We start from the raw sequence: 16,342 nt of genomic DNA on the forward strand, positions 1-16,342 counted from the left end.
CTGTTTTCGTATTTTTGTATGCTTATAAAAAAAACATGTAGTTAAGTCCGGTGGGTTTATTTAAAAGGCATTTCTGCAATTGTCAAAGGCAGGTTATCGTAAATATATAAAGTGAAGATCAGAGATCTGCCTCAAGGAGAGAAAGTGTTGAAAATACTAAATAAAATAAAGATGAAACATAAAAAGGGACTAGTATTTTTATAATTTTTTCGGGTACGGTCATTTTACACCACTATGCAAAACATCAGAAAAATCTGATATGCCGATCCCGATAAAAGCTGGTAACAGACGAACGATCGAACAGAGGTTAATTCAAAAGACCTTCGAGGAAGGTTAAGAAAAAGACGGTGTAATAGCAAAATTTCAGTTTAAAAAATGTCTTTCGCAGAAAAGCAGATATTTACAAAACAAAAGATCAAATAAAAACATACAAAATTTCCCTGAAATAAGTTCTACCATTGGATTAACGCCTTCCTCCTGGACCACCGCGTCCTCTACCACGTCCTGGGCCGCCACCACCACGAGCACGGCCTCTTGAAGGTCCACCTCGGCCACGTCCACGCCCGCGCGTACCACGGTCTCCGCCACGTCTTTTTGGTTCATCATCCACGAGCAAAGTATCGAGTGGTAAACTTTCCGGTAAGATAAAATAACGGATGTTGTTTCCACGGATACTGAGTGTTTCTAACTGGACAGGGTCTTTACCTTTCAATGTCATCTTGACCGCTTTTAAATGTGTGTTCATGCTCATATCGACTCCTGGGCATAAGAGAAGAAAATAAAATGCAAATCAAAAGATTCATATAGAAAACACACTCAACCAGCAAAAAGGTGATCCTAAAATTTGGATAAAGAACTTATGTAAACTCGATCTGAAACCAATAGAATATTGAACCTTACAGCTCTTTATTCAAACAGGAGCTCCGCAATGGGACTTTTCCTACTATTGAAACGCCTCGTTGAAGCAATAACTTAACTCTTCCCAGGCCCAAAACAAATAATTTGTTGATAAAAGAGACAAGGTTTCTCAAAAAATCTGCAAGCTTCGAATCAAATCCAACACTTTCTTATTAATACAGGCTGCCAAAAAGTTTAGGAAATGCAGGGAAATGAACACAGACAGACCATTGAGTTGAAACCCTGAAGGGGCTAGAGAGGAAGCTCTTGGGTGAGAATCGAGGCCACTTATCTCCCATCTAAAACGCATGACGAGTGATTTTCGAGAAAACAAAGAAAGCTCTATATTCAAAAAAAAATTTAACACTGTGAAAGTTTCTGACTTGTAATATAATCCTATTAGCAGCATGTATACCAAATTTTGCAATTATACACCAATCAGATCAGGTTTTATGACTTTTTTGTGCAGGCTTATCTAAAACCCTGTAAAATCCCAAAATATTAGATTTAGCATAACTTTTGATCTAGGCATACAACTGGCTTCAAATTTTGACAGGTTTTAGGTATCAATAATAAATTTTCAAAAAATATTTCAAAAATTTTCAAAAACTGATGACGTCATCACAAATGACGTCATTGTTTTTTGAAAAAATGTACTCATTTTCTTCATGGATTTTAAACGTTCATTTTATTAGTATGTTAAAACTGTCATCATGACGTCATCACCTTTATGATGACGTCATCAACCCAAATTTTTTTCTATGAACTCCTTTTGTGGTAGAGAACATTTCTGCCAAGTTTCAAGTCCATATCTTTTCTAGATCAGCCTACGTAGACACTTTCTGATTCTAGTTGATCTAAGTTTACCACAGGGCATCATTGAAAATGTTTTCAGAAAACAACTTACCAGTAATTGTTCCATGACAAACTGTTCCATTCTTCAACTCCACTGTCACAGTCTCGTGACTCAACTTCATCAAAAACCTGCAGACAAAGAAAAATTTGAAGCATTAGTCCTATTTTGGCTCTTCTAGCAGCTTCTAGGAGAATGATGATCTGAAAATTGATGTTTCAACATTTTCTCAAAGAGAACAGTGAGTCATTCAACTAAATGCAGGTGTAATAATAACAATAATAATAACATATGTTTCTAAAAGTCTTCAGGGTGTGATACCTCAGGATACCTCACCCTCTTGGATTTTGCTGAAATAGACCTTATCGGAGTTTTTTATTTTTCTAAAAAAGCGATGCATTGTGGGATTGCTTCGAGTGTATTACAATAGAAATCTCTTAGGAATTCCTCGAGGGAATTCTATTGTAATACACTCGAAACAATCCCACAATGCTCGCTTTTTTAGAAAAATAAAAAACTCCGATAAGGTCTATTTGCACCAAATGATCTACTACACAAGAAAATAAGACCCTGAAAATTTCACCTTGACATCTCAAGCAGTTTTGAAGATAGACAAATTTTTTCCTTAAACACGGGGGGAGTCAGTGTACCAGAAGGTGGCATGTATCCTTGGGGTGGGTGGGTGTTTGAGAAAAAAATTTGTCATATACTACCTGTGTACTATAAATGGGGTGTTGGGTCCAAAATCGATTTTGATTTTTACTACCTATGTACCAAAAAAGGGGTGTTGGGTCCAAAATTGATTTTAACAGTGTGGAAACAAAAAGGTTCAGAAATTATCTGCTAAAATAGAAATGTAAAGTTGTTCTATCTGGTTCTATTATAAATTGATCAAGCCAAGTTTGTCCAAAATCATTCTTCCAAACTTCTTGGAATGAATTGAAATCCTACCAGATCCCACTGAAATGAAGGTTTATTGAGTCAATGTAAACATTCTAACATTTGAATTCGAACATTTGAATTCAAATATTCAACATTCGTACATTAGAGGTGCCAACTCTCATGCATTGGGTGTGAGACTCATGCATTTCCACATGGTCTCACCAGAGGAATGTAAAGAGATGGAAAAACAGCTTTTCTGATTACTCAAAGTTCAACGATCACTTCTATTGAAAATTCTATTGTAAAACGTTGATTAGGTCATTAAATGAAAGTCCAGAAAAGACGGCTCGCCATACAAATCGGATGGTTTCTACATGATTTGGCGATAAAAATAAATTAGTTTTTCCTTTTTTGCCGATTACTATTTCAATTTATAAGAATAAGGAGCAATATTTTTACCAATGTATAGCAAAAGAAATTCTTAACGCAATGATATTAAAATTGGTTCTTGTAAAACTGTCAGAAGTCGAGTAAAATCAAGATGAAGTTATAATTTTTCTCGAGCTCTAGCTTTCCATATTATGGTGGCGGTCATGATGCGGTTATATCAGTAGAATCGCTAGGAAATTCTGAGCAAGAAGATATAGGTACCTTTTCTTATAGGAGAGGTGTATCCAAAATATAAGCCCTAAAAGTTTGCGCATAATCAGGCTTGAAACAAAAGAATTTCGTCACAACACAACACGCTAATTATGCAGATTTTTTATAGCGACAACAAAAGAAACCTATTTACTCGATATAAAACTCCCTTAAGGGCAAGAGACCTGGTATATGACGAGCCGTTTTTCCTTTGTTTTCAAGAAGGTGTTTTTCCATCTCTTTACATTCCTCTGGTCTCACGTAATTTTTGAAAAATTTGATTGCTCACGCATTTTGGATTTTTGAGAAAATTTTTCCTGTTTTTCCGATTTTTAAAAAGTTTTCCCAATTTCGCGATTTCCCGAAAAAAAGTTTTCCTGATTTCCCGATTTTTGGAAAAAAGTTTCTCTATTTTCCGGATTTTTCCAGGTAGTAGCCGGTAATAAATAGGGGGTATGCAGGCCATATTTTAGAAAGGCAGGGCAGCGTCCGTTAGTGACCAAAAAGGGCACTTTTTCTAGTGTTTTTCCACTAAAAAGGCTGTTTTTACCAAAATTATAGTGATTTCCAGAGGGGCATAAAAAATGGCCTGGTATGGGGTGGTTTTGGGATTTTTCCATGTAGTATGGTGTACTTCAGGGGTGGGTGGGTGTCAAGTTTTGAAAAATACCTTGTAGTACACATACATGCCGCCTTCTAGTACACTGACCCCCCCTGACCCACCCACCCCAGGATACATGCCACCTTCTGGTACACCCCCCCCCCTGGTTTGGTAAATATTCATCTTAAATATAAGCAGATTAGCTAAATGGTTTTAACAGTAGAATCCTATTCAAAAACTTTTATTTAGACTCATTCAGAAATTCTACTTTGACATTAATTTGCGCTTTACAGCAAAATCAGGCAAAATTTCTAAGTTCAAATGTCATGATTAGCTTTAGACTGTCCAATATCTCTATTTTAGCATAGTGCGGAAAGGGGTGTGATACCCCTTCTTGGCATCCCCGCCCATAGTGTGCAAGGGGGTTCCAGGTCCCACCTGAAAATTCAGGTCCCACCTTATCCTAAAATTCCCACCTTCAGCCCAAACTCCCAGATCCCAGCTAAAAACAAAAAAAAATACTAATTCGAGGAACAAAACAAAATTTCTTTACCGTAATATGAAGATGCAATATATTACATATGATATATTATATGTCTATTATATACATTTAAAAAGCAGATATATTAAGGCTCTCAGCTTATGCAAAATAAAAGCAGCTCTATCTATCTAAAATTAATTAAATAAAATTTTACTTTAACTTTTTCCAAAACACCCAAAGTCCCCCTAAAGAAATTAACTCCCACCTTAACTTGTTTCTCCCACCTAAAACCTGGAAAACCTAAATCCCACCTGATAAATTTCGACCCAAATCAGCAAAAGCCCCCCCACTATTCTGGGGGGAGTGCACACTATGGCCCCCTAACCGTAATGCCTATCCCCCAAGGATTTTGGACAAAAATAGCTAACAAATATATGGTGAAATATCTTAGAGAGAAAGCGAAATGATTTTTGCTAGTATTTCAAAGAAGAAACAAAATATCAACATAGTGTCAGCCTGGGTTTAGGTACCACGCAAAAATTAGGTTCCCCTTGAGTTTTAAGTCCCCCCCCCCAAAGATCTATGAATTTTTTGTTAGCCCCCAGGACTTTTGACCCTAGACACTTTCAAAAAATTGATCCAGTAAAAAAGGGTTTTCCAATGTAAATTGCATTCAGTTCTAAGTTTAAGATAAATATATTGCACAACACTTTCTATAAAAATATTGCGCCGCAGACGAAAATTTTTCAGAATTATGAGCTTTAATTTGAGTAATTAAAGCCAACTATTAAGCTGAATTATTTTAGACCCCACGTTACCTGATGAGATTTTAGCTACCACCCCCAAGTACCGTGAAGTCGGCTAACTTGCATCAGTGGAGGCTAACATGCATAGCCCTCAAATGACTAACCAATCAAAGCAGAAAAATTTCAAAACAAATGAACTACGCAGCTTCGCTCGCAGCTCTACTCTACCATTTTTGTTTTGATTTAATTTTGTATTTTAAGGACCAGACAGGTCATTCATTTGAGGGCTATTATGCATGTTAGCCTCCACTGATGCAAGTTACCTGACTTCACGGTACATAGGTCCCCCCAAAAAAGTGGTGTACTTCCAGCACCCTCCTGTTTTGGGAAAAATTTAGGGTGTAACCCCCCCCCCCAACCAGCAGGGGGGACTGACCCTATGATCAAAAAGTGACTTAGTCCTGACTGATACTTTCTGTCACAGTACCAAATCCACAAAAACTTAAGCTCTTATACCTTAACACATCCAATTCTATGGTAATTTGAATACAGTTTGCCTTGTTTATAAAACCACGGTACAGATTTGCCGCAATTCACCCGCAAGTGCATGGCGTCTTGAACTTTTTTTGTTTGCATTTTACGAATTTAGAGGCTTGCCTAGAATGCTTCGTAAATCTTATACATTATACACTTAGACAGGCAAAAAAAAAAGGTGAAATAAGTGAAAATTGAGGGACAAATATTGAGTACTTAGGCGAGACCAATTTAATTTGTTGTTCTACGGGCCCGACCGACCCTATTTTTGTTAAAATCAAAAAAATTATAATATTGAATTTCCACCACAATATATTTTACACACTACTTATTTGTAAGAATTAATTTGAATAAAGCTGAAAATTAATTCAAGAAATTGAAAAATTTCGAAAATCAAGCATTCCATACACTAAGATTTTATTATGATCTTCAGGCGAACCCGAAAAACATTTTTGTTTCCGGTCCACCGGCCGGGTGAAAATTTATTTCGTCGCCTCCCAGCCGCATTTTTTTCGTACGGCGTGTGATTTATCGCACGTGATATTTTATATTCTATTGTAAAATACACGCCTAGAAGTCACTTGGAATGAAGGTTTTATCCTGATCATTGTTATAGAAATGAAATTTTATTCATCTCAAACTAAACCCTGCATTGTTTTTGTTAATTCTTGCTTGCAACTCAACTTTTAAGAATGTTTTTTATACACTATACAACTTGGTTTTTATAAAAGAATCATGCTGATTTGTGAGTAAAATAAATAGAAACATTCACAAAGTGGGGTCTTTTCAGTAAGTAAACAGCTTTGTTTTTATAAAAGGAATCATGCTGACTTGTGAGTAAAATAAAAAGAAGCATTCATAAAGTGAGGATTTAAAAAATTGGGGAAATGTTTCTCTCACTCTACTTTTTTCTCAAAAAAGTTCACTTCATAATCACAGTTTGGAGCCTTTACAGAGTTAAGGTAAAGAAGACCATCATTTTAACTTCTACAAGTGCTTTAAAAAAATCGAGTTTTGGGATCGAAATTTAGCAAAAAAAAATTTTTTGCGGCCGGCCGGGTGAGTGTTTTTTTCGTCACCCGGTGGACCGGAAACAAAAATATTTTTAGGGTTCGCCTCATCGAAGATAAAAAAAGTGAATTTTTGATCCATATATTTTTTGGAAAACATTTTTGGTACTTTACCAACCTAGCCTGGATATCCAGACGGTAAACTATTTTACCGTCTAGTTTTTTATAATCTTGTCTCTGGTTTACGATCTGGTCCAAGTAACTAGTCTACAGATGAAAATGAAAACAAATGAAAACAAATGAAAATGAAAACACAGGTTCATTTCTAAACAAAATGGCCGCTGGAAAGGAGCCTTTATAAATGTGGCTGATGTTTTGATGTAGTTTAAAGTAGTTTTGAAAGTTTATTGAGTTTGTAAAAGAGATTTTATGGAAAGTTAATTATGTGTGTCTGCCTGGGTTTCCAAAGTTTTGATAGTCTGTCAACAAGGGTTCACTCACATACAGTATCAAACAAACTGTATCAGACTTTTTTAGTTGCACCAGACTCTAAAATTTTAGAATCTTTCTATGTTGAGGTAAGAGTTTTTTTTTCTAAAATTTTGAGTCTGGATACCCAGGCTATTACCAACCCTGATAAATGAAAAATCTATATATTAATAGCCGTAGTCTGTATGTGTGTTTGTTTTTTGTTGGTTTGTTTTTTGTGTGTCACTTTCATTTTCGCGAGCAATGTTTTGTTCTTTTAAAATATGACTTTTGCTTCTTGCTCCACAAATGTGTTAAATCAGATTCGCGCCGTTTTATAAAGACTTTGAGTTGTTCGATAAGTTTATTTTGATTGATAGATTAGACTTTTTCTTTTTTTTCTTTCTTGTTTAGTTTTATGTTTTCGAATGTAATTAACGACCCTATTTGATTTGAGACATTCGAATTCTTTTCAAAACAAAAGAAAATCTTTTAAACAGAATCTGTTAAAGAAAAGAACAAATTTAAAATAAAACATAAGAAAACATAAGTTTGTTAGAACAACAGCAACATTAAAAATACATTCAAAAGGCGGTAAAAACTAGAGTTCTTTCTTCGTAAAAAGGGACCTTTAAACATGCATGTCGATAATTATTTTGCTGTAAATCTAAGTCATTGTTGAATTTGAAAAGTTATGACGAAGTTATTTTATATTATATAATTTGGAAATGACGCCCTTCCTGCTTACTGATCATTTTTGCCACAAAAATCTTTTTCAAAATATGGGAGGGATAGAGTCAAACTTTGAAGAGAAGCCGGGTACCGGCTAGTTATTCTTATTTTACTGACCGACCGACCCATATTTTTCTAACGATCTGTCCGTAGAACAACAGATTAAATTGGTCTCGCCTTATTTTGAAATCCTTTAAATGCGTTTATATATAGGGAGTTATAGTTTAGAGAGTCAGAAAAATTTACTCAGCGTGTTTAAAAATCTTTACCGGACGTGTCGGAGAATAATTTATTAATTGATGACGTTACAAGCAAAAGTGAAAAAATTGATGTTGCAAAATTTCATAGTTTTATATACTATTTGAAGCGTTTTCTGATGTAGATTTTAAATCACATCAGTCTCAATAAGTAAAAATTTGAATATGAAAAGTTATGAAGGTCTATGGCTCTTCTATGACGTCATTTTTGAAAAAGTGCCTTATTTTAAAAGGAATTACGATCTCAATTTTCTCGAGTTAGGTTGAGAAATCGAATATACCCGTTTAAATGTCTTCTGTATAGTTTTTGACGAGCTTTCAAATGGTATAAATTGTTTTTCGTTTTGATGACGTTGAAATTTGACATTTTCAGGGGGTTAAAGGTTCCTGATTGAAGAAAATCACATGTCAAATTTAAGTCATCATAACTTTTGAAATCTAAATTTTTACTAAATCACTACTGAATGTGTCCGTTAAATAAATTTTTGGACGCCTAGTAAAATTTTTAGTATCATCAGATACATGGGAACAAGAAAAACCAACTCAGTGTTTGTCCAAAAGTCATCCAGATTTTAAATGTCGTCAGCTGCCTGTCTAACTACCGTGAGGTAACTTGCGTGGAGGCTAACATGCATAGCCCAAGACGATCTCAATCTAACGGAATCAACGATCGAACCATTCGAACCAAATCGAACGCAATCAACGATCGAACCAGTCGAACCAAATCAAACGCAATCGAATCTCAATCGAACATCAAAATTCTGGGTAATATTCGATTGGTTCGATTGTTGTTCGACCATCGACCATCCGTTCTATTGAGATCGTCTGGCTTTATTCTTGCAGCTTTCCAACATCCAAGCTCTCAAACATCACAAGCCGAATGAAATTATTTTCGATTTCCCGTAGAAATTATGCGACGAACAATCCGGGGGTCAATGAATCGACAATCGAACACAATTGAACATCAATCGAACGCAATCGAATATCAATCGAATCTGAGAATTGCGATAATATTCGATATTGAAATTCGATTGCGTTCGACAATTGAATTTCAATCGGTCGATTGCGTTCGATTTGGTTCTACTGGTTCGATTGTTGATTCCGTTTGATTGAGATCGTCTGAATAGCCCTCAAATAAATGACCTGGCTGGTCATTAAAATACAAAGTTAAATCAAAACAAAAATGATAGAGTAGAGCTGCGAGCGGAGCTGCATAGTTGTATTTTAATGACCAGCCAGGTCATTCATTTGAGGGCTATGCATGTTAGCCTCCACTGATGCAAGTTACCCAATCTCACGGTAGTACATTGATATATATGATGAATCAAAATGTTTAGTAATCGTTTGAATGTGAAACGAAGAAGGTTTGTTTAAAAATATTTGAAGAAATATAAAGAATAAAACTTGAAATCCATCTTACTTTACTAGTTTCATGGTGAATATAACCCAAGGTTAAGATATTCAAAGATAATTTCCACTCCAGCAAAGAGTAGAGGTCCAAACATTAAATCGCCATTAAAAGCGTTCGCACAACGTCGATTCTTCCCGCGAAATGAGCGTTCATTTTTCGAAACGCTTTCATTTTCCGTCGAATCCGGTTTAGTTTTTATTTCATTAAAAACAACCCGAAACGGCATATTTTCGGAAGATTTTCAGAAAATCGGGTTAGTCGTGGTCATTCATTCTACAACAATTCTACGGAAGAAAGTCATAGTCATAGTTCAACCATGGAAAAGAAAATAACTTCCGAATTTCTTGAAAACGAAAGTGAAGAGGAGTAGACAAATAGACAGAGCGGGTACAGCACGGCACGACGCACCAACCTTACCGCACCTTACAGTACGACTGTACGAGTACCTACTTCATATTTTTTGATGTACAGCAGCAGATAAAGACCCACCCAATTTCAGTAAGCTGAGCTTTCTTATTTCTTCTCAGTTTTGATGTTTCAGATTTTATTCATGTGGTCAGATTATGAAAATATACAGTTAGTTTATAGCTCTAGTCAGCCAAATTTTCAAACTATTATATCAGAAGAAACAAAAGTAGGCTCATCTGATCAGTTAGGAACATTTGGCGACTTCCTGTGCGCGATCGCAATCAAAAAAATTATAACCACACTCATAAAAAATTACGTTTGTGTCTTTTTTTACCATTTTTTGCCTAGACAATCCAGTATGTGGATTCCAAGAAATCTCGCGCCAAAGATAATTTTCCGTACAGCAAGCAAAATTTCTTTTGTACCAAGATTCAATTTTTCAATAAGGATGCAAGATGGGAAAAGAGGCGCATGCGCCAACATGATTAATAAATTGACTCGAGCGTAAGCGAGCGAAAGCAAATTTAGCCAAATGAAAGCTAAAAATCGATGGACTATGGAGTCATTCACCTCGAGCTGGAATTATTACGATGTGGTTCGCTCAATCGCGCAAACAATGAAAATATGATGTAATGATGTCATAGCGCGAACCAATGGGATTATGCGAGCAGCAAATTTTCAGGTAATTCATACACGAATATATCTTCGACAGCTTATAAAGTATAGTATGGTTGGTGCTTACAAATATTTGCGATTTAAAAAAAAAGGTATACTTTTGATTTCTTATAACGTCAAACCTAACTTTTGAAAACCCCCCACCCCTCATAACATCAATTTGACGTTTTGCGTTGTCAAATGAATATGGACGGCTCCCCTAATCCCATTGGTTCGCGCTATGATATCATTACATCATATTTTCATTGTTTGCGCGATCGAGCGAACCACATCACACAAGTGGGCAAAGAAGGTGGTACGTCTAAAGCACGACATGAACCTAGCGCCAAGTGGAGCTTTTAATTTCTTTTTAAATAAAGGTCATTAGTTAAAAGAACACATACACACACGGGTACAACCAAGAACTGTAACGCAATCATTCCAATGAATGAAAAAGTTATTTCGTTTTAATTGTTTTTATTTAATTGTCATATAAAAATCGTGCAATAAAAAATTTATACTCTAGTTAATTACTAATTTCATTATAAATAGATTACGTCATTATGAAGTCTCTTGGGTATTTGAGAGGTTCATAAATCCAGTTCACAAGTTTTTTAGCATTCTCTATGAGAGAGAAGTGAGGAAGAGATGGGTTCTCATACAACAAAATTTCAACTTCAATAAAATTTCAATTAAATTTCAACTTTCAATTTCCAAGCTCATGCAGGGATATTTATTTGGGCTACAGTAACTTGGTAAGATTTTATTTCTTTATCATTTATCATATTTATCAAAAACACTTTGTAAAACTTTATTTATAGACTCAATGACACATGGTTTTATCAATATTTCATTTTCTGTTGAATTCTCAGTGTGCTATTTTCTTGCGAATTCATGTGTCATTTTTTCTGTGTGCGTCTCATTTTGCTCATTTTCTGTTTGTTCAATCACATTTTTCTCAGTTTTCATTTGCGTCAGTTTAAGTATTTTATAATTTCAATTTTCAAAATTTCATATAGTCAATCCTTGTCATTATTTATTTCTCAATTCAATAGTTTGAACCTGTCAATCATATCGTTACAAACGTCTCAAATTTATTGTATCCCGCCACAAGTACGGACTTTGAGACACGAAAACTTTGATGGAAAAATGGCGACAACTTTTGGTATACATCGCTTGATGTTATCTGTGGGGGGTGGGGAGAGGATTCAGAGGATAACGTCAATTTGACGTTATGCGTTGTCAAATGAATATGGACGGGTCCCCTTAAGCAAAGAAATTGCCTTTATAACTCATTTTTCCATGAAAAATAGAAATACTTTTGGATATTTGAGTTCCCCAAACATTGTAGAATATTTTGTTAGTGTACACATGGCATGAAATAATTAAAACCTTTAAATCAACTGAATTCATAATCCATATAAATAGAAAAAACGTCCTTCCGCTATTTTATTTTTTTTAAATGTGAGGTCGGAACTTCTTGTCACGTGACAAAGAAATTTCCAATATCCAATTAAAATGCGCGATTTGTATCAAGCGGTAGAAAAAAGTCACGTGACAGCAATTACCGTAGAATGGACGTTTCATTATATTTATAGGGCAAGAATACAAAGATCCAACCAGGGGGTTACTCTAAAACAAGTAGTTTATACCATTAATCTTTTCATTCAAAGTTCATTCAAAGGGAAACATTTTCAAATTATCAATTTTCCTTGGTTTCAAAGATTTTAGTAAAAAAACAGCCTCCTTTACCAGGCCAAGGGTGAAGGCTATGAGAAAATGAATTTCAAATTCGGAATCAGCATGAAGAACGGATTTAAAAAAGATATCACATCACTAGAACGCTATTCAAAATGGAAAAAATTGCTTTTGGCGGTTTTGGGCGGTTTTCCGAAAAAAGGGTCTCGGCCGCCCAGGGGTAGGAGATATGGAAAAACGGATTTCAAATTCGGAATCAGCATGAAAAATTAATTTTAGAAAGATGGTTAAACATAAATGTTTCCAAAAAAAGTCATTTTTGGACCCCCCTGCTTACATAGACTTTATCCAATCTAAAACCAAAAATCTGAAGAAAATGTCGGTAAAAGTAATTTAAGGCAACTACTTTTTTATTTTCTGGTTTACGGGCTTTTTGAGGTAAAATTTTGGAGAGGAGGATGGAAAAAAAATAAAAATAAAATTGACCTTTTTATTTTTTTTTATTTTCTTTTTTAGAATCTAAAATCGGAGGAAATAAAAAAATAAAATTTTATGAAATTTCCTATCGATTTTAAATGAAGACAAAAGACAAAACTCTCACACGTGCAGAAAAAAATTTCTCTTGAAAAAAAAATCTGATCTGTTCAAAACAGTACAAAGAACAATCCTTATAATAGCAATTTTATAGGAAAAAGAAAGAGACTTTTAAAAAAGAATATAGCAGAAATGGTTTATTATTTGTTCTCTACTTTCATTTTAACAATGGTTTTCAGTTAAACAATTTAATTAGCCTTTCATCTTTCATCTTTCATCTTTTTATACCTACTCTCAAATTTCAACAGTAAAATCAGAGAAAGGATTTTAAATAAAAGAGATTATAAAAAAAGAAAGAAATGAAAAAAAAAGGAAATGGGAAGAAAATCCATTGGGGAAATTCCATTAAAATAATGGGGAAGTTCCCTGGCATTGGGGGAAGGATCAAAAGTATCATCACAGCTGTGTTATATCATTACGATATCTAAACCCTCTCTCTCATTCTCTTCTTTTCTGTTTAAAGAAAAGTCTTCTTTTCTGTTTAAAGTAAAGTTTTTTTATTTCTTTCCTCTTTTTTGCATGTCGGAGGAGAAAAAATAAATAAAGGTTTTTGAAATCTCTATTTTATTTTTATTTGATTTAAGCAAAAATAACATCGGCGGGCCCGTAAACCAATAAATAAAAAAGTTTTTGCCTAAAGTAATTTTGATGATTTTAAACCCCTTCGGCCATTCAGGTTGAAAATTTATGTGTTTCACTACTGAAAAATGCTTTTCATCATGTAAAGTCTATTGCGATTGCCAATTTTAATATAAAAATTTGATAGGTCGATTTTTCGAGCACTTTCTGAAAGTAACATTTCTATTCAAATGAGGATAACTTTTGATCTAATGAATCGAATATATTTAAAGACCAGAGATTCAAGTCTTAATTGCTGCTCATAATCTTTAAAATACCCATACTTTAAATGTTCTGTATGTAACAACTTTTGGGCTATAATTTCTAGATAAATAGTATGGTTGGCGCATAGGGTTATCCTCGCCTGAATCTTATTCTCATCAATCCGAACCCTGCCTATTGTTTAGAAATCTGAGAATACCTAACCCCCCGGAACCAGGGATGCCTACTATGAAATATCATTGTCCCTGCAAGCAATTTGCAGCACATTCAAGCTTAACCAGGATCGGCCAAAAAATTCTACGGCCCAATTGTGATTGAGATTTGGAATTGGCTAAGTCTGGTTGGGAACAGCCAATGTTGAACAAACCCCTGTCAAGTTACAAAACTGATAAAAAATAAACAATGATGTTCGGCTAATGTAAGTCCATTCTCATAGCCGATACAAAATGGTACAGAATAGTCTTCATAAGTCGAATACCCCACCCCCTATTATAAATCCATATTAGAAAAGATTGTGACAAACATCCTCTATTTGAACAGGGTGTCTACGGGACCTTGAAAACCTTGAAATTGGACTAAGCAACCTTAAAAACCTTGAAAATAAATGTAATCTGAAAGAATTCCTTGAAAACCTTGAAAATGCATGATTGTGACAGTACAGTTGTGTTGTTTTGGCCTGGGTCCTCACTGAAGTTTTGGTCTATGCTAAAGCTCAAAATATTTTCTTGCTCGCTTCGCTCGCAGTCATTGTTTCTTCACCAAATACTGGTAGCACCTTGTCAACACTTTCACTTCCTACTATTTAAGTCAATTTTAGTTCTGAAAAACCTTGAAACAAACCAATATATGGTCCACAAAACCTTGAAAAAAGAGTAAAATTTTGCCAAAAAAAACCTTGTAAACCTTAAAAATGGTGAAAAAACTTCCGTAGACACCCTGTTGAATGGTTGCAGTGTATCTTCGGAAGCTTATTTACACATCCCTCTGTATCATTTATCTCCTCTGTTTAAAGTCCATGTAAATCTTTTCCTTCCTATTTGTACACGGCTAGTAATGTAACATCAAAAGTAATTCTGATTGTTTTGAATTACGTGATACTTCTTAACATTCTTATGGAATCTTCCTGTTTTTTTTATTAGGGGAAACATCTTGGGGGGGGGAGCTTCAGGCCCACTTTTAAATCTCAAGGTTAACAAGTACTATGAACTTGAAATTTTGACAAGAGGTAGATGTTGATAATTGAAGATGATTTGGAAAATTCTGTCTCGGCCATCTGTCTGGTTAGTATTTTAAGGTCCAGAATGTAAACTTTAACTGAAATTTGTTCGTGATTTGGTTTGGTTGGTCAAATAAAAGAGACTAGTAACAGAAAGAATTCATTCCCATGAGTATTTGGTACTTCGCAGATTGTTCTGTAAAATACACGCTTCGTAGGGTAGATCGTCAACTACCATTTTTAGCATGATGTCAAAAAATTCAAAGTGTAGTATTTTTTTGTGAAAATTTAATCTATTGTAAGACATTTTGCGCAATTTTCAACCTCCTAGGTCAAAAATCCAGCATTTCCCAGGGGGGTCTTTGATTCGCACTATAGCGAAAAATGAGTAAAAATGGCATTTTTTGCCCATTTTAAGACTATGAAAGCCCAGTAAAGGGTCAAAATGGTTTCTAAATGGTGTCTTGTACTAATATTCAACATAAAAAGACAAAATAACCCCAGCGAAATCGCTCAATGTTTCAATTTCAAGCTAAAAAGGCTGATTTTCTCCGATTCTGGGTAGCAAAATGCATGAAAGCAGCATCTTTGAGGACCCACAACTTTTAAACTTTTTAAGATACACACTTGACATTTTCAGTAATGAAATTTTTTGGTGTTGAAAGTATTCTGGATATACTTTGGGAGAACCAAAATGCTTTGGGTTAGAAATTTGCCTAAGTCCGCCAATATGGTACTGCATTTCCTACTAAAACGTGATATTTAGAGATAAAGTCTATAATTTTCTCAGGCTAAAATCTCATAAGTACTCATAAATGGTTTCAAATAGGGTCCTGAAATCTTTTGGTCCTGAAGTCTTTTGAAAGTATTCTGGGAACACTCACAGGGGTGCAAATAAGCGTCGGTCATCGGTCAATGTCCGACTGAAAAAGCCATTTGACCGACTGAAAATCATTTGTGTCGATCATGATATCCGAATGAAAAAAAAACATTAATTTGAGTTGAAAACAAATCTTTCACACCCCTGTCTCTTTGTGTCTATTACTACTCTTTTACTTTCTTTTAGCTTTCAAGAGTGTTTCTAAAGTTTACTTTGATTTCATGCGTTTTTCGACCGCCTGAAGGCGGTTTTTTACCGTCGTGTTTTTGTTTACGGAGTCTGGGAGGTTGAAAGTTGAAATCGAAAGTGAAATCGTGCAGCTTGAGTTACCATCTTTAATTTTCATTTTTGGTGGCTGAATATTAGGGAGATAACCACGCAAATATCTAAGAGATATCTCGCGTGTACGGTGGCCTAGAGAGGTATGGGTGGATGGTACGGTGGCTTATAAAGTTCAGCGTGTTAGCTAAGATGCAAGCGTTTTGATTTCAGAGGTAGTCTTTGTTTTAAGATGTACTCCTGGAGTAATTTTGAATTATAA

General features: G+C 34.9%; 2 protein-coding genes across 2 annotated transcripts in view; one reads left to right on the forward strand and one right to left on the reverse strand.

Annotated features, from left to right (window-relative positions):
- Window positions 1-361: 361 nt before the first annotated feature.
- Window positions 362-9,652, reverse strand: LOC136820339 (small nuclear ribonucleoprotein Sm D1-like). Its single transcript, XM_067076530.1, has 3 exons — window positions 9,521-9,652; window positions 1,805-1,881; window positions 362-759 (listed from the first exon to the last, which is right to left on the reverse strand). The coding sequence occupies exons 1-3, from the start codon at window positions 9,532-9,534 to the stop codon at window positions 464-466; spliced, it is 387 nt and encodes a 128-aa protein (XP_066932631.1). The 5' UTR covers window positions 9,535-9,652; the 3' UTR covers window positions 362-463.
- A 222-nt stretch (window positions 9,653-9,874) lies between these two features.
- The window catches only part of LOC136820386 (armadillo repeat-containing protein 5-like), a 28,567-nt gene continuing 22,099 nt past the window's right edge, over window positions 9,875-16,342 (forward strand). The window contains exon 1 of the mRNA XM_067076572.1: window positions 9,875-10,009. The gene's annotated coding sequence lies outside the window, so the exon portion shown is untranslated. The remainder of the gene's footprint in view (window positions 10,010-16,342) is intronic.

This window comes from Clytia hemisphaerica, unplaced genomic scaffold (assembly GCF_902728285.1).
Source record: "Clytia hemisphaerica strain Z4C2 unplaced genomic scaffold, Clytia hemisphaerica genome assembly, whole genome shotgun sequence".
NCBI lineage: Eukaryota > Metazoa > Cnidaria > Hydrozoa > Leptothecata > Clytiidae > Clytia > Clytia hemisphaerica.

What these genes read in the sequence shown, in the direction of transcription:
- LOC136820339 (XM_067076530.1), bottom strand. An exon ending in TTGTCATGGAACAATTACTG is followed by an intron (nt 760 to 1,804) that starts GTAAGTTGTTTT and finishes TCTTATGCCCAG; the next exon opens with GAGTCGATATGAGCATGAAC.